Source organism: Mesoplodon densirostris, chromosome 15, assembly GCF_025265405.1.
Source record: "Mesoplodon densirostris isolate mMesDen1 chromosome 15, mMesDen1 primary haplotype, whole genome shotgun sequence".
Lineage (NCBI taxonomy): Eukaryota > Metazoa > Chordata > Mammalia > Artiodactyla > Ziphiidae > Mesoplodon > Mesoplodon densirostris.
In genome coordinates this window covers 30,100,855-30,126,423 of record NC_082675.1, presented here as the reverse complement: position 1 = coordinate 30,126,423, position 25,569 = coordinate 30,100,855, and the positions used below count along the sequence as shown (strand labels likewise).

At 47.4% G+C, this 25,569-nt stretch overlaps 1 protein-coding gene across 1 annotated transcript; it reads left to right on the top strand.

Annotated features, from left to right (window-relative positions):
- Nucleotides 1-5,520: 5,520 nt before the first annotated feature.
- NAPG (NSF attachment protein gamma) lies at nt 5,521-19,673 on the top strand. The gene is made up of 12 exons (XM_060119343.1): nt 5,521-5,686; nt 7,256-7,323; nt 9,171-9,255; nt 9,962-9,979; nt 10,641-10,671; nt 11,629-11,738; nt 11,848-11,914; nt 12,501-12,571; nt 13,690-13,768; nt 15,590-15,669; nt 16,353-16,482; nt 17,433-19,673. The coding sequence occupies exons 1-12, from the start codon at nt 5,631-5,633 to the stop codon at nt 17,574-17,576; spliced, it is 939 nt and encodes a 312-aa protein (XP_059975326.1). The 5' UTR covers nt 5,521-5,630; the 3' UTR covers nt 17,577-19,673.
- Nucleotides 19,674-25,569: the final 5,896 nt, after the last annotated feature.

Genomic DNA, 25,569 nt, shown 5'->3' with positions numbered 1-25,569 from the left:
AAGCAGAGATCCATCTAGCATCCTGTCTACACTGGTTTATTTAGCGTGTTTCCTGCCTGTCTCCTGCTCCCTGACCGCACCCGTCCATCCCCGGGGGTGGGGTACAGCCTGGAGCAGTGCCTGGCATGGAGAACCCACTCCACAAAGATTTGCTGAGTAAATGCCTAAAGAGTGAACAAGATAAACCCAGGTCACACCTGCTTCTTCCCGACAGCTTCAAATTGTGCACTTCTGGAGGAATTTTTCGTTTGGAAGATGCATGGTATTTTTTTAAATGTCATAGAAAAGAGTCAAGCGTTCTTAATATTTTAAGTTGTATTATTTCAAATTTCCTAATTGTCGTTTGCACAAAATATAACCACGTGAATATATTCTCCTTGCAAGAGAATTAAATTATTACAATATGAGGCTAAAGTTCTCTTTACAAATACATCTATGGGATATGGTTCTAAAAAGAGACCATTTGCAGGGTGGAGGTAGGTCATCTCCAAGCAGTACAACAAAATACAGAGTAGGACTCCTCCAAGCCAAGTCAGTAGGCTGGTTTTATCTTTCATTCAAAGAGAACGAGCAACGCTCTACATCTTTTTCTCTGTCTTTCTTTTTTTTTTTTTTTAACATCTTTATTGGAGTATAATTGCTTTACAATGGTGTGTTAGTTTCTGCTTTATAACAAAGTGAATCAGCTACACATATATCTCTGTCCTCTTAAAAGTGATGCTCATCAAGACGATTGTGTTGGTTCAAGTTCATGTGAAACACACGTGCTGTTGAACATCAATGCTGCAGACCTTTCCAGCTCTACTGCACTCGGAGCCCTTGGGCGGCACTGTTTAACTTGCCAACAAAATAGTGAAGGGCATCGCTCTTATGTGGAAAGTACAGTATGAAAGCAAAACCGAGCCTGACTGTAATCCAAAGTCATCACCACTCTTGTTTGGATGCCTGGTGGCTATAAAAGTACATGCAGGTGGTGCCCCCTGGCGTTTTCAAGGGGAGCTGCAGGACGCAGAGCCCACCGGCCCCGGGCTCCGGAGCCCCAGCGCCACACGTGGGAAGAACAGTCACCTGGCAGCTCACTTCGGTCACACCTAATAAACTCTCAACCCCAACTTTTAAATTATTAGTGAAATATTAAATGAGTACCATACGTAGTAAAGTGCACTGTGATGTTTTTCTTTAAAAACATTTGGAAATCTATAATTGGTCCATGCACCTTAGCGGGGGTAATGTGTGAGTTGTTTATTAAACTACAGTTGACCCGTGAACAACACTGGTTTGAACTGTGTGGGTCCGCTTATATGCGGGTTTTTTAGTAAATATATTGGAAAGTTTGGGGGGATTGTCAACAATTTGAAAAACTCACAGATGAACCACAAAGCTGAGAAATACCGAAAAAAATTAAAAGGTATGTCACGAATGCATAAGATATATGTAGATACTGGTCTCTCCTTACATAAGCATAAGGTGAGTGATATGTAATATAAAATCAATAACGTTCGTTTTCTAACTGTTTCATAACTTTACTTTCAAAGAATTACATTACTGTACAGTAGACCTCTCTCTTGTAATTGGAGAAACTGCCTATCAGCCTATCATCAACAGATAAATGTTTTTTAAAAAGTGTAACAATGTGTCCAATACTGTATTATGAATATGCCATAATACTGTGCGCCATAAAATTTTTATATATCGATTCAGTCATGAGTATATAGGCTGGGCTACCAAGAAGCAACCGTATGGATGACACTAGGTGACCATAAAGCAATCATATTGCTGCTTCTTTGTTATCAATGCCTGAATCATTACACCTGTAAATAAATATGAATTTACTTTTCACATTATCTTTTAATCTTTGACGTCTAGTGTTGGTAATACATATAACATCTACAGTGTTTTGTATCACGAGACAATTCTGATGTCGGTACTGATGATTCGTCTTGTGAACAGACCATGTAAAGTTATGATAGCAATAAATACAGCACAGTACTGTAAGTGTATTTTCTCTTCCTTATGATTTTCTTAATAATACTTTCTTTTCTCTAGCTCACTTTACTGTAAGAATAGAATTTATAGTACATACAACATACAAAATATGTGTTAATCAACAGTTTATGTTACTGGTAACGCCTCCAGTCAAGAGTGAGTTATTAGCGGTTGAGTTTTGGGGAGTCAAATGTTTCATGTGGATTTTTGACTCCCTGGTGGGGCTGGGACGCCTAACCACCACATTGTTCAAGGGTCTACTTTACTACAAAACAGAGAAGATTTTTCAGTCCATTACAGTGGCTCAAGTATAGACTTTGGAGTCAAATGGCTCTGGGCTCCCACCAGTTGGCTGTGAGGCGTCAGGCAAGTTTCTTAGCTTCTCTGAGCCTCCTCGGTGTCCTCACACGTGTTTGGGCAGCAAGCAGGATGAGTCGCTATCAACCAGCGTGGGTGAGGAGAAGCAGGTCTGGGGAGTACAGGGAGTTCACATTCCGAAAGGTTATGTGTGAGTCTTTAGACTTCTGAGCACACACTGCACCTCTCTGGAGAAGTCATTCTCTACATCAATCTCACAGAGACCTAGAGATGATTTTTTTATCACTAAGACTTTACCAAATATATATATATATAGATCATAATGGCATCTATCATCTTCTCCCCAAGAAAGCCAAGGATAATTTTCTAAAATCCTATTACAAGGAGACGGACCCATCAAATTATAATAGGATTTGTTCTAAACGTTTCCTCGCAAGGTTGGGTTTTTTTTTGTAGCTCAGAATATATTTTCCTAGAGAAATGATTTTATGACTCATGGTTAAACTCTTGGGCCAATCTCAGAAGTGTATCTCATCTATAAGGTAGCAGTATACTTGGAAAAAACAAAACAGTAAACGATAACACTGCTAAGGAACTAGGAATTAAACAAAACACAACTTGATATAGGAGCTTCTGTGTTTCCCCAGTTATGATCTGTGGGCTGAAATAGCCAGAGTTCATCAACCAAACTCTTTCCCTAAGTGACAACAAAGACCCTTCATTTCACTGAACATCAGCGGAGGGAGGTGGGTCCAGGAATCTTGCTTCCAGGCATCAGACCAGACTGGGATGGGGCAAGTTTGTGGCTGCAAGGAGTCTGGGGACCCTGAGAACTCTCCCAGATGGCAGCCCACCCCTGGAGAGCCATTTGGGGTAGCAAGCTCTATTTTAAGCCTCGTTCAGACTCTGATGGGAATCCCTTTACACAGTCCCAAAACAATGGAGCACGTGGGGATGTAAATTTTCACTGAGGACAAAGAAGGAATCTTTAGAATGAGAAGGAAGGATGGGCTGAATGGGGTCACTTGGGCAGCAGCCAGCCTGAGGAGGGGACAGTAAGTGTCTGGAGGGGCCCCGGAGAGCAGGTGAGGCTGGCCAGGAAGTAGGGGAGGAAGCAGGAGATGGGTTGAAGGCACAAAGACAACCTTGGCTTAGGTTCTGGTATCAGCTGCTGTGATGTCACCAGTGCTTGAGTTACGCCATCAGGTCTGGTTTGAAGAACTACACTTTTCGGTCTTTCCTCCCCAATGTAAATTCCCCCCACTGAATCTTACTGCAGGAAGGGAAGGGAAAGAAGGAAGTGTGGTACTGTGTCACCCTTTACTGTCCCCGTCTCCCTCCTCCTGCCCCCTTTCCTGTGACTGTGTGTTAGTAGGGCTCACTCAGTCCCTGGTCGAGGGTCTCTGAGAACCCAGAACCCTCAAACACCAGGGGGCTATCATGGCTTTTATTTCTTTTTCATTCTGTGTTGATGCTCAAATAAAACTAGGTTTAATATTTCTGTCCGCTCATAGATCACACATTCCACGAGGGCAGGCATTATGTCCTGATGGGGTTCAGAACACACTACCCCAAAATATGGAAGTTGGCATACTGAAGATATTAAGCTGAAGGAGTTTGAGAAACAGCCAGTGCAGGAAGGTCGCTCTGATTTCTCCCTTTTCCCCCAAAGCAGCTCATGAGACCCTGTAGGGCTGGAGAACGTTCTCCTCGAACCTCGACCCTCGACCCTCTTAGCATCCCTGGCTGGGTCTGAACATGAAACAGACAATGACGGATTAACAGCAGAAAAGCATACAGATTCATTGACTAGACGTTTCAGGTGACATGGGAGTCCCATAAGGAGATGGGGACCAGAAGGCACATCTGGTTCCATGCTCACCACTGTGTCCTGCGTTGTGTAGGAACAGAGCCCGTTCAGAGTAGTTACAGGAAATACTCAATAAAGGAATGTGTGAACAAGGGCCAACAAGGAGGAGGCTACAGACTCTGAGTGTAAATCCCTTAGAAGAACTCTGCACCCTTTCACCTGGTTTTACAGGTTGACCACACCGGGTGGTTAGTTAAGTGTGATTTCACTTAAAGATGTAAGGTTTTCTGTTTCTGGACAAAGACATCAGCGACGGTCCTCCTGTACTTCCCCAGTCACCCCAGAGCGGCGGTGGACAGGCAGTCACGGCCACCACATTTCACAGCTCCTGTGTCCCCACCTCTTGAATCTGGACTTGCCTTGAGACTTGCTTTGACCAATAAGATGGGCAGAAGTGGAGTGGACTTGGTCCCGGGAGCCGAGGCCCAGCTTCCACTGGCTCCTCTAGGATTGCTGTGGCCAGAGGACAGGACGACGGGAGGCCTCCTGCCGGGGTGTGACTCTGCCCAAGAGCCTAAAGGACGTGAGGATGGACGGGGAAGGGCCGAGGCCACTTCACCCAGACACCAGAGGAACCGCAGCACATCTGCAAAAGATGCAGGTACATTGGGAGACAGGGTGGTGGGCCCGAAAGGAAGGTCTCTTCTAATTGCTATTTTTTATTAAACAGGAAGAGTTGGCAGTCAGGCGGAGAGGCAAGGAGATTGTGTTGGAGTTCTGAAGGGAAATGGGTGTGGACAGCCATCCCAGCGAGTGGGCGCGTTATCTGACCGGGAAAATGTACAGTCGCTCAGCAGCACAGAGGCCTCCTGGATGTTTGTGAGCATTAATTCCAGTAACGAGTCATGTCAGCAGCTGCTTTGTTTTCCTCCAGCCCCCTTCACCTGCTCTGAGCAGTTCCGGAGTCGGTGGAGAGCTGGGGTTTCCCCAAACAAGGAGAAAAGAGGCACAGAGAACCCGGGGTGTTTCGGGGACACGCAGGTGAGAAGCTAAAGTGATGGAGCACGGAACCCACGCTGGGTAAAGAGGGACGGGTGAATAGGGGCAGAGGGACGGGACAAGGCGGGAGTTCTGTTGAAGGTGAACAGTTATCGAATTATCGGAGCTAGGATTCGGTCTGCCGCACTCCCTGCCGACCTGCCGGTGGTTAGAACAGCGCCTGACACATAGCAGATACTCAACAAACTGCGTTCCACTGGCGAATGGAATTGCGAAACCCCTTCACTACCCACCGCGCCTGCGCACTGAGCCACGCGTGCGGCCAGCCCGGGCGCTCTGCGCCTGCGCAACATCTGTCTGCGCGGCGCCTGCGCGGCTCCTGGGCCGCTTCGCTGCACTAGGTTTGAGCCCTGCGGGGCCCGGTAGCGCGGCTGCGGCGCAGTACCGGCCTCCTCCTCGGCGTTCCCACGCCCATTCGGCGGGCTGTCGGCCTCCACGTCAGGGCCGCGCCGCGGAGATGGCGGCTCAGAAGATAAACGAGGGGCTGGAGCACCTGGCCAAAGCAGAGAAATAGTGAGTAAGAGGCCCAGCGCGGCCCTGGGTAGGCGCCTGGATCGGGCTCCTCCGAGGCCGGTCTGAGTCAGCACCGGGTGGGGGGTGCTGGGGCGGGGCGGGGCCGGCCGGGCTTGGTGGGGCCGCCGCGCCCCGGAAGCGCTGCCGTCGGACGTCGGAAGTCGTCTTGCCTCGGGCCGTGGGGGCGCCGCCGTTGTCGCGGGCACGGCACTCAGAGTCGGCAGTCGGGATGCTGGTGCTTCCCAGCGCGTTGGGCGGCTTCCAGGCCCAACTATATTTTAAAATCTTTAGCTTTTCCCAGGTGTATGTAGCACATAAGACAATTGAGAGATTGTATCTTGTTTTTGGTGGGATTTTTAAAAATTATGTTAAGATACAGAATATAGTGAGGGCTTTGGGGTAGGAGGTGGTGGATTAGAATTTTGCTTTATTACAGTACTTCCTCAATTGGTGGATTAGAGTAGACAGGTTGCAATTTAAGGATTTTATTTTTCCGAACAATAATGTTTTTGGTAAGCTTGAGAATTATTTACAAATTTGAATCTTATAACAGTATTACACAAACACAAATGTTAAATAAATTTAACTGGCAAAAAATTAAAAGGAACAAAATGAAAGGTGTACTTCTGCAGGCTCTGGGGCTTCCCTGTCTCTCAGTTCAGGTGCTCCCCTGATTCTTCGGAAGGTAACACTGTTATATGTAAGCAGGCTTTCACTAACTGAATTCAAATGTAGAATTTAAGATGGTGTTTATTTAGCGGTTCTTATGCACACCCAAGTTTGACAATGTGAAATTAGCATAACATTTTAAAAAGAGGTGTTTCAGAAAGGGCAAATTAGATAAGGACTCGGTTGATTGTCCTCTGGTGCGGCGTCTGAGTTGCCGTGTGATCCTGGGATCCTGGAAAGCAGTTTGTCGTGCTTCCCCGTCATCTTCTCTGGTTGTCCTTCCTGTTCACTGGTGGCTAACTGCAGTCTTTTTTGGCTGATTCTCTGTGTCTCTCTGAGTGTTTGGCTCTGTAGTCTTTCTGGCCTCTCTCTCCAGTCTCCCTGCGGGTCTTCACGGGTGTGACAGGTGCTGATGACTCTGGTAACCTGCGGCCTCTCCTGAGCTGCAGTCTCACGAGTCCACCTGCTTATTGCTGTGCTTCAGCCCACCTCAAGCTTTAGTGCGTCTCAGGGCTTGTTACACCCTGGATTGCTGCTGCTGCCACTCCCGGGGTTCTGGTTCAGCAGGGCTGGGCTGGGGCTCAGCCCTTCATACATTGCTAGCGCACTTCTGGGTGATGCTGCTCATCTGGGGATCGGGCCTTGAGAACCTCCACTCCCCTTGGATGCTATACAGACATTTCAAAAGGGGAAAACCATGTCTCTGACAGTGGGAGGGAAAGTGGTGAGGTTGTTTGTAATTGTCAGTAAGTTTAGATGGAGGTGGGCGAGATGGGGACTGTGTACCTGATGGTCCCCCCCCCCTCCCTTTTTAATGACCTACAAGATCCTTATAAGCAGGGTTCTGACTTAGGAGTGTGGTTGGTAACTTCTGTTAAATGTGTCTCTCTTTCATTTTAGCCTGAAAACTGGTTTTTTAAAATGGAAGCCAGATTATGACAGTGCCGCTTCTGAGTATGGAAAAGCAGGTACGTGTGACTGTAGCCCTGTCCCTGCAGTGTGTAATCTTGAAGCAGGCTGGTAACTTCATCTCGGCATAGTTCTCACTCTTAATGCTTCCTATATAGTATTTGCATTGTTAAACCCTGCGCTTTTCCACTTCCTGTTTTCAGATGTCTTGAGTTCTGAGCTGTAGACCCAGCCGCCTCTCCCACTCCCACGAGTGCAGGTGGCATGGCGGGTGCCCCTGCAGGCTTTTAGCATCGTTTATATGTTCTAGAACTTCACTCAGTTCATACTACTTCTGGGAGTTTGGTCATATTTTTTACTACCTATTACTGAATAAAGATATTTCTCGTTGGCTTTTTAAAACCTTAGGCTTATCTTGCGCAGTTCTGCACACCGAGCGCGTTTGGCTCTTGCTGTTGATGACCCTCCCGTGGAGATGCACTGATACGTGTTCATGAAGAGTTAAGCTCATATGCATCTTTTATTGCCTTTATCTGCATATGAGATAAAAACAACCTGAAATTTGCAACAGAAAGGGAATTGATTAAAAATTTAGCATCTTAAGTTATGGAATGATAGTTTTCAGCATCTCCGTGATTATTTTGGATATAAAGCATAATACGATTTTGAAATACCCTGGACACATTTTACTGTGTGTTTCAGCAGTAGCCCTGATCACATTTGTTAGCCTTGCATAGAAATCACCTAGGAAATGTGCTTTTGGCAAACTTTAGTTTTAGTATGTCACCAAGAAGAAAGAAGTCAGATAAATTGAAACTAATCAGCATAATGTAGGATGTATTTTCTAGATAATAAAAGAAATGACAACAAATTAATCTTTAGCGCTTTTATTTAAGTCCTGAGTAAATTCTCTGTTGCATTATGGAAATTACTATACCTCATATTTAGAAGGAAAATTATTAAAAGTTCAAATTTTACATGGATTTTATGGACACCTTGTACAAGAACACTTTTGTAACTGGAGGGCACAACATTTTGCAGGTATCCTCCATGAGGGAAATTTAACACAGAGTTGTTATGTATGTATCTGTGACCATGAGCTGCTTTCAGAAATGAATATTTCAAGTCAGATTTTCCCATTAAAACATCTTTTGTTTATTTTCTTTAAGGGGTTAGGCAAGATACATTTCATCAGTAAATTTTTCAAAGAGCAAAATGTAGAAATGCAGGGATGAAAATAGTTTGTCATTTGTTTATTTTCTACATTTTGTTAAATTAATTTTAAGAGTGTGTTTTTAACAGTGTTTTCTTAAAGCAGTATCCTTTTCATTTATTTGTGAGCAACACTTTGTAAGTTTTCCAAAGTCTGTAAGATCATATTTAAAGATTGTGCCAAAAAGGAATATTTATTATAAAAATATTGAGTGCGTTTATTGGACTTAAGTTTCAGAATAATTTAAAAGATAGGGTAAGCCATAACTAAAGCACTGTTTCTGTTATTAAATGTGAAACTGGTGAGGTAAGGTGCTGTTTTAGTGACAGTGCCTGTAGTTTGGGTGTGTTGGTTTGACTGATGCCGTCTTAGTTTCCCAAAGCTTAGATGGTGGTGTTACAAAGACTTGGGCTTGAGTGGAAGGAGCACTGATTTATTACCAATAGTGTACAATTAAGAAAAAAAACCTTTTGAAAATACTTGTAAGTTATTGATAATCAAAAAAGTTGTAAGGAAATGGCTTAGAAAAAAATAGTATTTATAGTTTTATGAAATTTCCTAAGTATTTGATTAAAGTAAGTGTTAAGTTTATTTTCTGATACTTCACATGTCATGCACATTTTGGTAAGGATTCATTTGAGGTTTCTTTACATGATGGAAATAGACAGTCTATATTTTTTTTCTCTCTTTCAGCTGTTGCTTTTAAAAATGCCAAACAGTTTGAACAAGCAAAAGACGCCTGCCTGAGAGAAGCTGTCGCCCATGAGAATAACAGGGCGTATCTTTTCAGCCTTTAGAGATTGTTATAAATTTGCTGCATGTGGAGTACAGTGCTATTAAATTAGAAGCCACTTAGAAAAATACTGCGTGTCTAAACTCTGAAAGTGCATTTATAGAGACTTGATCATAAGGTCCACACTGTTTTGCAGAGCTGCGTTTGAGAGTTTATTTCTGTTGTTTCTGGATTTGCTTGATGATGGTTTTACTTGGGATGAAGTGAGGGAGATATAGAGACAGGTGCTGATAAATGAAGAAGTGGCACGGGTATTAGAGACATGTTAACTGCTCTATAAATATTTTTAAAATGAAGTCTTCCTCCGGTATTTGAAATAAAATTTTTAAGTAGTTTAAAACAAATTTTCCTGAGGTATTTTATAATCTTATCAAATAAAAAATGTTTATTTTACCTCACTTGCAGATTATGGATATAATAACCTTGCATTTTAGTAAAACTTCCAGTTAATGCATAATGGAAGTAGCTTAAAAATCGATGTGGTGTTTTGTCAGTGTTTTTGTGGATTATGTAGTTTTTAGGAGACAGCTACAGGCGATAAATTTTTCTTCTTTTCCTGATTTGTAGGGTTCGTCTTTTCGAACAAACTGGGGCAGTGATTTAGTTAACCTTGTTTTTTAAATAGTAGATCTTTAGAAGCTATTCATTTACTTTTTTTTTCCTTAATTTTGACTTTGTTACATCTATTCAGTCTTTTTCATGCTGCCAAGTAAGTAAAAATTCTCCGTGTGTTCATGTATTTGTAGATTATTATGTTTTAAATGTTGCTTTTTCTTAGGTCAGTAAATTTTTCCTAAGTTATAAATTCAGAAATAGTGAATTAATTTGTATTGATTTAAATAAAATAGTCATTTCCATTTGTTTCAGTCTTCACCTGAAACTTAAAAATGAAGTCACTCCTAAGATAATTCAGTGTTTAAGTTAAATCACCGTCATATTTTTAGGACCATTTTGTTCAATAACCTATGAAAAAACAAGTTAGAATCTCTTTTTTTCTCTCTTTCTTAATAGTTAATGGTGCCTGTGGAGAGAAGCAGGAAGTTTTCTTTTGCTTTTGTGGAGAAAAACACTTACTTGTTTCAAAACTTGGATTTAGGTTTGTTAAGTACAATAGAAAGTCATTTAACCTTTACTTAACTTTGCATCTGCAAAGTGAAATCCCTTTACCTCAGATGTCTGTTGTTTCCAAGGCATTATTGCCCACGTAAATAAAAGGAAGAAAAATTATGTTGTGTTGTAATGAGAGCCTAAAGTAAGTGTGTGTTGTCTGAGCCAGTTTTAATTGATGGAGCTTCTCATGTCTGTGGTAGAAAGTTTCTCTTCCCGCATCTCATCAAGATCTCATCTGAGAACTTATATTCTCTCTGCAGAGCTTATGAACAAGCCGGCATGATGCTGAAGGTCAGTACCGTTCTGTCACAGCTGCTCCGTAAATGAGTTATAGTTTGAAGTCCCCATAAGAACAAGACCAGCAAGTTTTGTATCCTAAAGAATTTGTCAACTTAGTGAAGGACAGATTTGAAAACAACCTGTGTGAGGTCAGCAAGGAGATACAGTATACCAGCCCTAAATAGATAATACCTGTAATCTTTACATCTAGCTTTTACATGATTTTTCTTCAGTTTTTAAAGAAAGTTTTGAATGGGAGATATTAGACATAGGAGCACGTGATGCTGAGATTTGGAGTTTACTAATGAGATACGTGGGGTCACTCTGTTGATGGCGCTCAGAGTAAGAGGGCTGCAAGCGCAGGTGAACGCAGGGCTTGCTGAGATGGAGGAGGCCGGCCTGGGCGTGCAGGGAGTGGGGAGAAACACGCCCCAGGAGGAGGCTGGCTGCTGCACAGCCCCGCTCGCCGGGGCCGTGTGGGGCGCAAGCCTGTGGATGCCGTAGCCTATGACATGTTTAAAATACAAAGCCACAGAACAGACCTCCTGTGAAAGTATCTGATTTGAAGATATGGAGGGTTGAAGCAAGCCATCCTCGGAAATGACACACAGCCCTTGGGCTGCCAGTTTGCAGCCTTTGGCACAGGCCTTGTATGTAGTAGGAGCTCATAAGTATTCCAGGAATTGTAAATGATTAGAAAACCGTGAAGAGCAAGTGTTTTGGTTTCTACTATGTGTGTAGTTTCCCTGAAACTCTGTGAAGGGATGAACTCTGCAGAAATCAACTGATGCGTTTTTGGTTTAGCTAACTGAAGCTTGATGGAGAGAGTGACCATGTGAACGCATTTCATTTTCAATATGTTTATTATTGTATTATGTTTTGGGTCCTTTGCTTTCTTGAATTTCAGATTGTTAACTCTGTATTTAAGTTGATGCACTTACTGGTCCATGCTGTATCATTTGCCTAAAGGAGATGCAAAAACTCCCGGAGGCTGTTCAGCTGATTGAGAAAGCCAGCATGATGTACCTGGAGAACGGCACCCCGGACACAGCAGCCATGGCCTTGGAGCGGGCCGGAAAGTGAGTGTGTGGACACAGGTCTCTGAGTGGAAGTCTTTGTTTTAATAAAGTCCTTCAAAAAACAAGTTTTGTGTTTCTCATGTAAGTCAGATTTTCTTGTCTTATTTAGGCTTATAGAAAACGTGGATCCAGAAAAGGCTGTGCAGTTATATCAGCAGACAGCTAATGTGTTTGAAGTAAGTTTGAATTTTTTTTTCCTTTGAGTATATAGAATTTTACGTTCATGATATATAGGAAAACAGAGAAATGCAGTGGCTACTTTGAAAACTTTTCTGTGCTCACAGCTGAACTCTTGTTTTCTTCTGTTAGTAGTGAGATGGCTTAGCAGCTTTGGAGGAATTCCCACCCCCACCCCACCCCCCGATCCAGTGCTATTACCTTTTTTTTTTTTTTTTTTAAGATTTATTTATTATTTATTTTTGACTGCATCGGGTCTTAGTTGCGGTGTGCGGGGTCTTTCGTGGCAACACGGGCTCTTCGTTGTGGCATGTGGGCTTTCTCTCTCTCATTGTGGCATGCAGTCTCCAGGGCGCGTGGGCTCTGTAGTTGTGGCCTGTGGGCTTAGATGCTCCACAGCTTGTGGGATCTTAGTTCCCTGACCAGGGTTCGAACCCACGTCCCCTGCATTGTAAGGCGGATTCTTTACCACTGGACCACCAGGGAAGTCCCCAGTGCCATTACTTTTTTATCAGAAATTGTTAGGAGAAGAAAAAGATTCCTACATTAAAGCAGCCAACACTCTCTTCTCTTGGATTCCTGCAGAATGAAGAACGCTTACGACAGGCAGTTGAATTGCTAGGAAAGGCCTCCAGGCTGCTGGTGCGAGGGCGCAGGTACGTGTCATAGAGCTGTGCTCCTGTGTCCCTGTGCCCTTCTGGCCACAGGGACAGGCTTGTTAATCTTTTTGGTGTAACCATGGGCACATCAGGCTACAAGACAGCAGCACGTTGGATTAAATATTGAAAGATCTGCCACTTCTCTAAAGTGTCATCCCAAAATGTATCGTGCGTTGTGGTCTTGTTGGCTAAGACCTGACTCGGCAACTTAGGAGGGAGCAGTTGTCTTGTTCTGTTGTCTGGATGGGTGGTGATGCCTCTCAAGGACAAGTATCTGTATGAGCTAAGTGACAAGATGCCCTAGGTGCTCACCCAGGAAAGTTGACAGGTTCTTGACAGCCAAATAGCGTCATTAGACAGGGTACTAATTTTTTCTCCTTCACACTTAGAACCTATGGCACAAATAGCCGGACCCCAGAAACCTAGAATCCTATGGATTTTCCTTTTGTGTTTTACTTCAATTTAAGCTTAGTAAACAATCTCCCTTATTAATAAAATTCTGCAAAGGAAAATATGTGAGAGTAGATGGAAGAAGACTGTTGCGGGTCAAAGTGGCGAGAAGGACTTTTTCCCGCCTCTCCCTGTCTGCTCTCCCCTGCTGTGCGTTCTGGCCCCAGGAGCTGTCGGGGCTCGTGAAGGCCGCGGTGGGGCTCGTGAAGGCCGCGGTGGGCGTGTGAGGGCCCGGTGGGGGTCCTGGTTCCGGGGAGCCAGTGCTCTTGGGGCATCTGCACGGCCTTTCAGTGAGGGAAAGGGATCCATGGTGATTCAGTCAGGGCTGGGCTCCGGCACTTCTCACAGACGCTCACAAAGCTGTTTGTTGGACTTGATGGGTGCTCATTAATGGATGGTCCTTACCAGACCTAAAACTCCGCATATGAAGCGGCCTGTCCTTGAGTTCTTTGGCTCTGTCTGCCTGGTGTCTAGAAGGGCGAGTCTGACATTTAGAAGGCAAGCCGGGTGAGCAGAGCTTACGGAAACACGGGTTATGGAGCAGTTGTTACAGTGCGTGATGTGATCTTTATTTCTGTAAAACCTGTAACGTCAAGTACATTATAGGACCTCTGCTGTGGATCACTTAGACCTGCCTTGTTCTGCATTTCTTGTTTTGTCTTTAGGTTTGATGAGGCGGCACTCTCTATTCAGAAAGAAAAAAATATTTATAAGGAAATTGAGAATTATCCAACTTGTTATAAGGTATGCTTTGAAAGTGCTTATATTTGGCTTTTCCTTAGATCATTTTTCATATTGCTGTAACTGTGTACCTAAGACCGGGTTCCCTGAATGTTTGTTTATTTTTAAAATAATACCTTATGGGTCTCTATTTTTGGCCAAGATGGAGTAAGCCCACTATCACCTCTCTCCTGATCCCAGCTAACACTGCTGGGCAAAACAGAAGGCTGTGCCCCTCAGGCCCTGAAAAGTGAGCAGCCAAGAGGGCTGGAGGGCAGGGAGCACAGGGCGGCTTTCCTCCCCAAGGGCCCCCCACCCCATCTTTCCAACCAGAGGGGCTGAGAGGAGAGGCCCACGTCTCCTGCTCCTTCTCCCTCGGCTCCTCTGCAGCTGAGCCCTAGTCGTGGAGTTGGAGGTGGGACGGTGGTGCAGGCGGATGAAACACCGTCTGCCCAGCCGGAGGAGCTGGGAAGATGGGCTCAGAGAGCCAGGAGAAGAGCCCAGAGAGGAGGGCTGGAAGTGGGCCCTCCCCGCCCCAACCCAGTACGCATGTGTGCACGTGTGTGTGTGGCTGTGAGTGTGTGGGGGGCACTCCAGCTGCGTGTGCAGGGCACACCCAGAGCAGCGGAGCAGGTGGCTGAACTAAGACTAGAGCCATTGCCCAGAATGTAGACAGAACATGCAGCCTGAGCCCGAGATCGTGGGAGGGTCCTGCAGTGTCGTCCGGGGGACAGTCCCAAGTGGCTCAACATAGAACGAGTCAGTAAAGTGTGACCGTTGTCAGGAGGAAGGACCACAGAGGTGACCCGGATGTTGGAGTCACCAGGTCAGGACCAGGAAGCAGCTGTGACAGCTGCTCCGTGTGGCAGAGGTGAACATGGGTGAAATAATGGACAAAAGGACTGATTTTTATTTTTTTAATAGAAACTATAAATGAACTAAATGAGAATTTTGGAACTGAAAAAGCAGTGTCTGAAATAAAATACCGGATGGGCTTAATCTGAAAACGGAGATGACAAAAGATCAATAAAAGTAATCTGAAAAAATAGATATAAAAAAGATTGAAGGGGCTTCCCTGGTGGCGTAGTGGTTGAGAGTCCGCCTGCCGATGCAGGGGACACGGGTTCGTGCCCCGGTTCGGGAGGATCCCATGTGCCGCGGAGTGGCTGGGCCCGTGAGCCATGGCCGCTGAGCCTGTGCGTCCGGAGCCTGTGCTCCGCAATGGGAGAGGCCACAACAGTGAGAGGCCCGCGTAACGCAAAAAAAAAAAAAAGATTGAAAAATACTTTGTGAAGAGCTGTTTTGCTGATAAGATCTTATCAGCTGTGTCTGTGGTCTCAGTCCTTTTGTTGGCTTATAAATAGTGTCTATTTCTGTTACATGAAGTTTCCATTCATTTATCTTTTCTTCCTGTCTCTTGAAGAATTCCAAAGTAGAATTGCAGAGTTATGCCCCCTGCTTCTTGTTCCCTTTTCAAGATGAAACCTCTGTAGGCATTTAGAAGAAATTTTCTGTAAATTGTGGAGTGGCTGTGTTCTGGGGCTTTGTTTCTCCAAGTGTGGCCGTCAGACTGGCGGGACCACGACCACCTGGGAGCCAGTGAGGAGCAGTGGACTCTCAGGCTTCCCCGCCACCAGCTCCACCGTCTCCAGCAAGGCCCCCGGGTGGGGTGTGCGCATTGGAGTTTGAGGTGTGCTGTTCTGGGGTGTTCTCCCCGCAGTGTCCTGTGGAGGTGGCTGCAGAATTCACGAGTCTCTCCAGGTGCAAACCGAGTCAAATTCCAGGTGTCAGGAAATTGACTTCTGCAGGGATATGATCTTGGCCTAATCACCTCTTTTGTTTCAGAAAACAATTGCCCAAGTCTTAGTGCATCTGCACAGAAACGACTATGTGGCCGCGGAGCGCTGCGTCCGGGAGAGCTACAGGTAAGACCCGCCAGTGCACGGCTGCTTCTCCGCCCCAGCTTACTGCCTAGATAGGCAGTCCTGGCTGTGGAACGGGGTTGTTTTCTGTTTTTTTGTTTTTAATAAAGTTCAGAGCAATATGAGTGCATGGCTAGCATTTCAGCTTCTGCAGCAGGATTTTTTTTTTTTTTTTTTTTTTTGTGCTGTACGCGGGCCTCTCACTGTTGTGGCCTCTCCCGTTGCGAAGCACAGGCTCCGGACGCGCAGGCCCAGCAGCCATGGCCCACGGGCCCAGCCGCTCCGCGGCATGTGGGATCCTTCCAGACCGGGGCACGAACCCGTGTCCCCTGCATCGGCAGGCGGACTCTCAACCACTGCGCCACCAGGGAAGCCCTGCAGCAGGATTTTTATGAGTTGTATTCTTTCCTGTGTTTTTCTCCTGGGGGCTTCCGTGGAAGTGAGTGACTTGAGTGATTTTGTGATATTTGCCGTCTAAGAAAAAAATAACAAGAGAAAGAAAAGTCTTCAGGTTGTATGTTACAGGAAGGTCAGGCTATAAGGAGTTTTCTACTTGGCGACGTTTAAACCGAGCAGCCTGAGGCTGGGCACCCTGGCTCCGGGGCCCGGGGTTCTCCGCTGTTGGCCGTCCGGTGCGGGTGGGTGCGCCGGGGGCCGGGTGCAGACATGCCGTGTGCTCCCCGCAGCATCCCTGGCTTCAATGGCAGTGAGGACTGCACCGCCCTGGAGCAGCTGCTCGAGGGCTACGACCAGCAGGACCAGGACCAGGTGGCCGAGGTCTGCAACTCGCCCCTTTTCAAGTACATGGACAACGACGTGAGTGCCTCCTCTCGGCCCTCCTTCCCTCTCGCGTGGGCTCGTAAGATTTCTCCCTCTGCTGTTTGCCTGGAGCTGCTGCTCAGAGAGGAGGCTCACGACGGGTGTGCGTTGCCTGGCTGGCCGGCTGCCCGGGGGTTTGCCGTGGGCGACGCCCGCTCCTCTGTCTGCTGGCCTCCCGCCAGGGTGCTGGGTTGAGTGAGTTTCTCTCAGGCTCACGGTCTCAGGGCCCATGGTGCGTGGCCTTTGTGGGTCAGCAGGCCTGTTGGAATCCCACTTCTGAGAGCACCCGCTGTGTGGTGCCGGATGGTGGCTGACGGTCTGAAGCTCAGTTAACTCCTCTGTAAACGTGGGGCAGCTGGTCCCCGTCTTGGTGCCTATGGTGAGAAGTGGATGAATCGGGTGAGGGGCCCATCCCCCCACGGTGGGATGCCAGCTGTGACCCAGGCTTCTTTTCTTCCCAGTTTCCCTGTTCAGTAGATTCATGAGCGCCTGCTCATTGGATTTGGTCTGGCGGGTTTAGTCTTGTGATGGTATCAGATCAGTGTAAGACCTTGGTAGTTTTTTTTTTTTTTAATAAAATGATGTACTTAGAGGAACCAGTGTTTTTCTAGGTAAATTCTGGCATCAGCTTTTGTAAGTTTGTGTTTTCAACACTGACTCAGCAGATGGTTATTTGGTAAGGACCAGAAGTGTCCCTCAGCTCGTGTGTCCGGTTATCTGATTCCTAAGTGTGCCGTAGAATTGAGGTTTTCCTCGTCGTGCCCCTGCCCCGCCCTGGTCACAAGCCCTGATGGTTGAGCAGCGCTGGGTTTTGTGGTGGTCTTTCCGTCTGAGTGGTATCCGGGGTTTTAGGGGGCGGAGAGCAGGCTCATCTCACAGGTGACTCCGGGGAGGCGTCGCGGGTCAGGCCTGAGTGTCCAGTCTGAGCAGTGCTTTGTCATTGACAGTACGCGAAGCTGGGCCTGAGCCTGCTTGTCCCAGGAGGGGGAGTCAAGAAGAAGGTGGCGGCCCCCCCGCAGGCCACGCCCGAAGGCCACGCCGCCCCCGCTGCTGAGGACGAGGAGGACGAGTATGCAGGGGGGCTCTGCTAGGCGCTCGTCCCCTCACAGACCCCGCACGGCCTGGACGTCGCCTCACGGCCCGGGGGGCGGCCAGACCTCACGCCATCCTGGCTCTGATGCTGGTAAAGACAAAGTCTTAGCTCCCGTTTCCTGGACCACCTGTCCTGCCCACTGCCTGTGAAGCATTTTTTTCTTTCCATGATAAGAGCTCTTCTCAGACACCAGCAGGCATTAACAGAGAAATGTACTGTCACATTTTAGGACAGTTGACTTTAAAATAGGCAAACCAAATTCTAGACAGATCTGTTCTAAACAAAGATAATAGGCATAGATAGTCTTAGATAGCCTTTTCTCTTGGGCTCTTGTAATTTATTGTTAGAGAAGGGTTTTTTGCATTTTATTTAATAGTTGCTGTTAAAAGTGATGTTTACTGGTTAAACAAAATAGTATTTTAAACATTTGTTCTGCCTTCAGAAGGAAATTTATCTCCCATGATAATCAGAGACATTTAAATTGTTCAATCTTCAGAGGTGAGATTGGGACAGGAAGCTGTTTTGAGCCTTATGATGTTACTTATCTCAATACAAGATGCATCTAAAGTCTCATGTGTAAGTTTGAACATTTTGAAGGGTGGCGTATTACAGTGATTCTGTAAATGTCCTCAGTTGTCTCTGGAATATGGGTATTTTTCCACCTGAAACACATAGTGACAGTCTCTGAACCCACCAGGTTGTTGACCAACTGGGACTAATGAGGACCTTTGTCCTGAGGTCGCACAGTGTGGTGGTTTCCATCAGGCTGGGGTGCATACGTGGCTTCCCTCTGCGTTGTCCAGGGCTGTGACAGGACAGCAGCTTGACTCGGGAGGTGCTGTCTGTAAACCTCCTGCATGTAGCTGAAACGGGGGAGCTGAGTTTCAAGGGCTGGGCTGCTGCTGTCTAGTGCTTCCTGGGTCTTTCCTGACGGGTCATTTTCGAGGTGTTCCTCTGCCTGTGCTCGGAGCCGTCTCCCTGTCCCCTGATTGGAAAGAGGCCCAGATATCGCAGTGCGCTCTGCAGGAGACACTGCCAGCCTGGCTTCCCGGGCTCGGATCTGCTGGCCTCCCTGGGACCCTGAGGCGGGTCGTCATGAGTGGTCGCAGCCACGCTGGGCTCTGTGGCGGGTTTGGGGAACGTCCTTGCGGGGCCCGTGTGCCGGGGTGATTGGGCAGTGGGATGGACTCTGTCGGAGGTCTGGTGCAGAACACTAATCCACTCAATCTCTCCAGTCCCCCTGTTGCCTGCGTGGCTCTGCGGGCTGCAGCGCACTTCCAGTCACTGTTTGGAGACACTGAGTGGTGGTCTCAGTAAAGCCATGTTTAGGCGCTTGTGGTTAATGACATGTTGATAGTTCTGAGGCCCCGTCCTCCTGCTGTGCCCTCCAGATCCAGTCACACTTCAGGAGTCTTACGCTGATGTGCATTTGAGCTGCTTAACAGTCCCTATCAACAGATTTGGCAACACTTAAAAGGTATTTTAGACCATTTCCTGTAGACCATATTATCCATTACAGCTTTGGAAAAAAGCTTTTATTTCTCTTTTCTTACATATTAAACAAAAACGAGGACGAGTCGAAGGGTTCTGTAGCAGCCGTGGGACTGGGCCTCACAGCACAGGAGGCTTGAGCTGGGGCGTCCTCCACACCAGCCCCTTCCCGGCCTTCACGTCAGAACTCGTGTGCAGGGCATGTGGCTGTTCTCTGACATCACGGCTGTTCTGCGTGATGTCTAGTGAGGAGCATCTCATTTTCCCCTCAGAAGCCTTTATCCTGAGGGGACACTCAGAAGTGGGGAACTGGTGTTCACAGCAGGAAGAGGTGTCTCCAGAGCTCGTGTCATCTCTTTACCAAAGTGGGTGTCTGTCTGCATGAGCGTGCTCAGGATCCAACCGTCAGTGTTCTGTTGTGTTGTAAGTGAATCAGTCTACAAAGTCTAGTTAATATATCGAATTTATTTGTACATATGCAGAGTGTGGTATTTGTGTATGGAAACTGTGCTTTATTCCTCTTTTTTCCAGCTCTAATGAATAATATTAAATGTGATATGGAAATGCAGATTATTGCTTCTATAGGAATATAATTATGAAAATAAAATCTGAAACTCTGTAAGTATAATCATTCTTTTTATTATTATTCATTTTGCTTGGCTTATTTCCCTTTTTTTCCAAAGACACATCCTCAGCTATTTACATGATCCCAGCTGTGCTGGACAAGAACAATATTTCGTCTGTTCTTGTAAGTTGTGCCTTATGCTGGGAGTCGGTTAAGTCCCTCTGGGGGTTACTTCAAACGCTTGGAGCTTTTTAAGGTGCCAGTCATCCAGCTACTGTCACGCTGTGCTCTCTGGCCTTGGTGAGGTGGGAGACTTCAGTACACCTTCCAAGAGAATAATTCTTTCATCGAGTTAAGTGAGATAAAAACACCCAGGAGGTAAGAAAACTGAAACGGCATTGTTTGCATTTATACATAGCTGGCACCTTAGTTACCAGCGGATTTACTAAAATTAATCACACGTTTATTGAGTGAGTGCTGTGTAATGCTGGCCTGTCCTCTGCGGAATGGGGATCGGTAGTAGGATTTGACACCAGGATTTGGTGGAAGTTGGAGGTAGGAGGTGGAGAGAATGCAGGGGACGGAGGGGCTTGGGTGCAGCGCGATTTTGGTTTCCCTCAGGACACCTTGGCATGTTCTCAGTGGCCTTGTGGTCCCCCTGGCGTTTGTGAAGACGGGTCAGCTGGGAAAGGCAACAGAAGCCGTCTCCCTGTGTCTCCTTCTGTCCCCCGCCCATGTTTTCATTAGGTTGGTATCAAGAAAAGGCTCAGCACCGACTTTAATTTGATACTAAATTTAAGGACTTAAAAAATGTCTTGAAGGAAAAAAGGAGACTGAGACAAACATCCCTTTCGAAAAAGGAGAGCAAACCTTTTCTCCATTTGAGTGTTTTTTTAAATGGTCAAGGGGCCTTTGCCCATGGAAAGAACTTACATGGCTTTTAATAACAGTCAGTGGTACTGATTAAAATTCCCCTAAATAATTAGCCCCACTTACAAACTAGGTGAACTAAATCCCCTTTGAATTTAAGGTGGAACATTTTAAATTATATTTATAAATTTTTTATTTCTGATTCTCCCAAAGCTTTCAAGAGGCCTAAATAGGGCAGTGTTAAAACTTAACTTTCAAAATCTCAGTAAGCACTTAGCTAACTTGTATACGTACAGTAAATCTTGTGTGTATTGTTTGTAAATGTGACTGAATGTGACCTCCGCCAGGGGGCGCCTTGATTCTCTCCCGGGCAGCAAGTCTCCGGACGTTGAGTCAGTATTAACAAATACAGAAGCGCTCAGTGGAGGTGGCTCTGTTCATTGAAGTTGGCCGGCCCCTCGTCAGGCTCTATCACTCTGTGTTACCACTGTTTATCCAGCACCTTTCAAACCAAATGGATGTAACATTGCTAAGTCCACAGAAACGTACTGTACCTTACGGAGTGGTTTCGCCCCCCCTCCACGCCTCACTTAGAGGGGCTGAGTGCACCCCACACCTCAGGTTTCAAGAAGCACGTGAGGCCCTTCCCCCCAGGATCCAGCCACGCTGTCTCGGGTGATTCCTGGCCTCCAGGTTTCCAAATGTTGGAATGTCGGAGCCAAACCATAAAGTTGCTTGAAGCTAAGCTGGGCTTGGGCTGTGATTTCCCAGAGGCGATACACGGGCAGCGTGGTGGTCAGGAGAGAAGGAGAAATCAGAAACAGTTGGTTAGACCCGCCCTGTTGGCACTTGGAGCTTGTCCATGACGAGCTGGCTTTGCTCCTCCCGAGAGCCTGTTGCCAGCCCCTCCTGGGTGGGCTTCCCGCATGGAGCAGGGCAGCTGTCTGCCCTGAAGACCTCGGCAGTGAGCACTGTCGCCTGCATGGCCGGTGGAGGATCCATACACCATCAGGCCCTATTCACCCGATGAACGTGGGGTGAGTCAGAGCCATGTGGCCCCAGAGAGTGGTGGCTGTGGCCCTGCCCCTGCCCCTCATCCCGCTGGGCCCATGGACAGTGCAGGAGTCGGTCATGGGCACATATTGCTCACCGCAAATTCAAGTCAGGATGGGGACCGGGTGACAGAAGTCACTGCATCTCATGGGGGTCAGACTGACCCTGGGCACCCCGAGGAAGTGTGTCGTCTCTGAGCTGCAGGCATCGTGGTCCAGGAGGTGCACAGACCCCGTTCCCCGAGGGTCTCCATGCGCGACCCACGCCCAACTCCAGCAGCAGTGATGGGCTTGGAGGTGCGCTTCAGCCCGGGCCAGCTTCATGATTTTCGGGGCCCAGGGCAAAATGAAAATGCAGGGCCCTTTGTTCCAAACTCAGGCAGAAAGAAAGCCTTCTTCCCCTCCTGTGCGTCCGTCTGCCTGCCCCGCCCTGCCCCGTCTTTGTCTTCAGGGCCGGTCCTTGGGGAGAGAGCCTCATGGGGGCTTCGGCCCTGCCTGCAACTGGGCCCAGAGGTCGCCACAGGGGCGGGGGGCGGCGGCATGGTGGGGGGCCCCCCAACATCCAAGGCTCTAAGCCCCAGCACATCCCCCACCGCCTCATAGCATTTCCCTTACAAAACACAAACCCAAAGACAAAATTCTTAAACTCCAGGTGACCCCAGGGGTGGCCCCTCTGGGTTCTGCGGGCCCTGTGCCACTGCAGAGGTCGCCGGAAGCAGGGTTGTCTGGGCCGGGCCCCACTGCAGGGCAGCCGGCGGACGGCCTGGGTGCAGGTGTAAACGTGCTCCTTCCGCAGCAGCAGTTTCCTGTTTGGATGTGCACCCTACCCTGGATGTGACTCCAGCCTGGGGCAGCTCCCCCAGGCCCTGGGGGTCTAGTTCCGGGCTCCATTGCAGGAGGGTGGATGGATTTGATCCTTCAGCCCAGACGCCCTCTGGCCTCTCAGGCCCTTTACTGCCCAGGGAACAAATGGTGTTTCTCCTGCTGGTACTAAGCCAGCCTCCTTGAATTACTAAGCTGGGAGGCCCCCCTGGGGTGGGGGGAGGAGATCGGAGGTTTAAAGAAACCCAGACTCTTCAGTCTGCAGTGGGGACGCCCCAGAACCAGTGGGAAGGCTGCTGAGGGTGGGGGGTAAACCAGCGGCCCTCAGCCACTGCAGCTGCCCCGCCCCCCAGGACGTGAGCCCTGAGGGGCCTCAGGATGGGGAAGCACAGGATGCTGTGCCAGAGAGCTGAGGTGCACATCAGAGGAGTGATCTCAGTGAGCCCGGACTCTTGCATCTTCCCATACACAGGAAAGCGGATGTCTGGTTTTCTTTAATTAACAGTGATCTTTGATGTCCCATCTACCTGGGGTTTGTTGCAAACCCCCCTCTGTATCCTGGCTTCTCCCTTACCTCTTCAGAGCAGTCCCTCACAGGTATCTGAGAGGCTGCCTCCCGGCTTGAAGTTCTTAGGAGGTCTGCTGAGTAAAACATAGTTCTCAACTTTTAGGTTGTGCTTTTTTTGCCCCAATTGATGACCTTTATCTGTGGGCTGTCCCCCTCCCCCCCCCTTTTTGGCTTGTTTAATAACAAGCAGGTTTGTGACTCTGCCTGAAATGCCCAGTTTCTTAGGAGGACCTTTAACATTTTTTGTCAGTGTTTTATCCACATTTTTTATCAGTGATAGAACTACACAGGTCGTGCATAATTAAAAGTCTAGCAAACCATCACTTTATTTCTACAGCTCCTAAACTTTTCATTACTTGAATTTTTGGGTACTCCAAAATACAAGTGTATCTAATTCTTTATCTCATTTACTATATTTCACATATTGGACATTACAATAATGACTACTTTTCGAATATGTTCTACCTATTCTTATTTGTACTCTAAAATGAGAACGTGAATAGGCTTCGGGAGAGGCAAAATAAAGATACTGTATACTGTATTTTTTTTTTTTTTTTGCCGTACGCGGGCCTCTCACTGTTGTGGCCTCTCCTGTTGCGGAGCACAGGCTCCAGGCGCGCAGGCTCAGCGGCCATGGCTCACGGGCCCAGCCGCTCTGCGGCATGTAGGATCTTACCGGACCGGGGCACGAACCCGTGTCCCCTGCATCGGCAGGCGGACTCTCAACCACTGCGCCACCAGGGAAGCCCCTGTATACTGTATTTTTGATTTAAAAAATCTGTTGATTTGTTAAGGAGGGTCTCAGCTCAGGGTCTCAAGAGCTCAGCATCCGAGTTTCTCGGCCACCAGGTGGCGCTGCAGAGCGGCCCCGGGATCGCCTCACCTGGACCAGCTCCAGGGTCACTTCTGCTGGACACTGTGAACAGACTGCAGGATGGGTGACCAGGGTCTAAACAGGCGATTGGATGAACACACGTGTGCACACGCACAGACACACGCTTTATCAACAGTGGGTTGTGTTTGCCTGCTGTTACTCTTCCAGCCCCAAGCCATACCCAACACTGTGGTGGAAGAGGACCAGCTGGACCTCTGCTCAGCTCTGACCTGGGCCACTTGCCGTGCTTTTGGCGGGGGGTGTTAATGGCATTGCACATTGCAGGTAAGCTAGCTGCCTAGTCCTTGCCCCGTAGATGCTGATAGTGCCCCCAGCATTGGGACAAATCAGCCATGTTCTCACACGCACTGGGGTGGGGTGCTGTCCCTTGTCACAAGCCAAGACAGCGCCCCCTGCCCCTCCCTCCGAGCACCATGTGACGTCAGAGCAGCAGCAGCCTGGTCCCCACCCTGCTGTCCCCCGTAGCCACCTGGAACTATTAAAATGGAAATGAAAGGAAATCAAATTCATTTTTTTGGCCACACTGCCATGTCTCAGATGCTGGATGGCCCCGCGTGTCCCTGGCTCCCGTGGTCGGGCACACAGTCGCCACAGAAGGCCCCTCGGACAGCACTGCTCTGGGTTCCTGGCCTGTGTCAGTGAGTTGGAGCGGGGTGGGGGGCGACTTTGGGCAAGAATCAAACCAGGACGGACGTTTCCAAATCAGTGGGTGAAGCTGGTGGTGGTTTGGCAGGTACCGGGCAGCAGGATCCAGAAGTTTATGGAGAGGCTACGGCTGCTCTTTTAATTCCACCTCCCAGATCCCTAGTTTCCAAAGGAAAACAGCTGGTGCCTCCAGGGAACAGGAGGAAACCGCTGGTGTCAAACTGCAGTGAGTGGCAGGGGTGAAAATGGGAGGTGTGCCAGTGCTGACCTCCGATGTTTTCTCTGGACCAGCGCGGTGCCCCAGGGTTGGAAGGCCTGCATCTTTGCCACCTGATGGCTCCCAGGTGCCCTGGGCTTGGCCCTCGGGGGCGGTGAGGGCATCTCCACTGAGGAAGGAGCTCTGCTTTCCTCTTTGGGGTTTTGTTTTATGGAAATATATGATTTTTTGTTTATTTGAAAAACAAAGCACAGCCAGCAACCCCAGAAGTACAAAGAATAAAATAATTCTTTCAAATCTCATCCTTCAGAAACAAGCATTTCCTTTGTGACTATCACTCCAGGCCTCTCTGTACAAACTGGGAAAGGGACCAGCAGATACAAATTCTCTTACAGGATGGGCTCCTACTTACTATTTTAAAATGAAAGTGTAACATTTAATCTTCATGGAATTTAGTGAAAAAGAAGGAAAACTAAAGGAATTTTTGAAATTCAGATAAGTGTTTCTTCATAAGAGAGGTTCATTTCTAAAAGATTCCTCTCACGTTTAAAATACTTAGATTGTTTTTATGCCTATTTCATCTTTAGACATTTTCTGTTAATTCCCTGCTCTGGAATATGGGGAAATTAGCACCACCTGGGGCCCTTGGATTGTTTTTTCCTAATGTCTTCTGATTTTTTTTTTGTTATATTATTAATTTTCCCATTTTCAAGGTTTGTAACATTTACATCTTGTTCTTTAACCACCATCCCTCAGGTTTTTTAGTCTTAAAAACTTAGTCTTAAATTTATATTTAAATGGGTTTAGAGCTCACCAGCACCAGTTTTTAACCATTATTTTTCCTTTTTAAAAAAAACAATGATTTT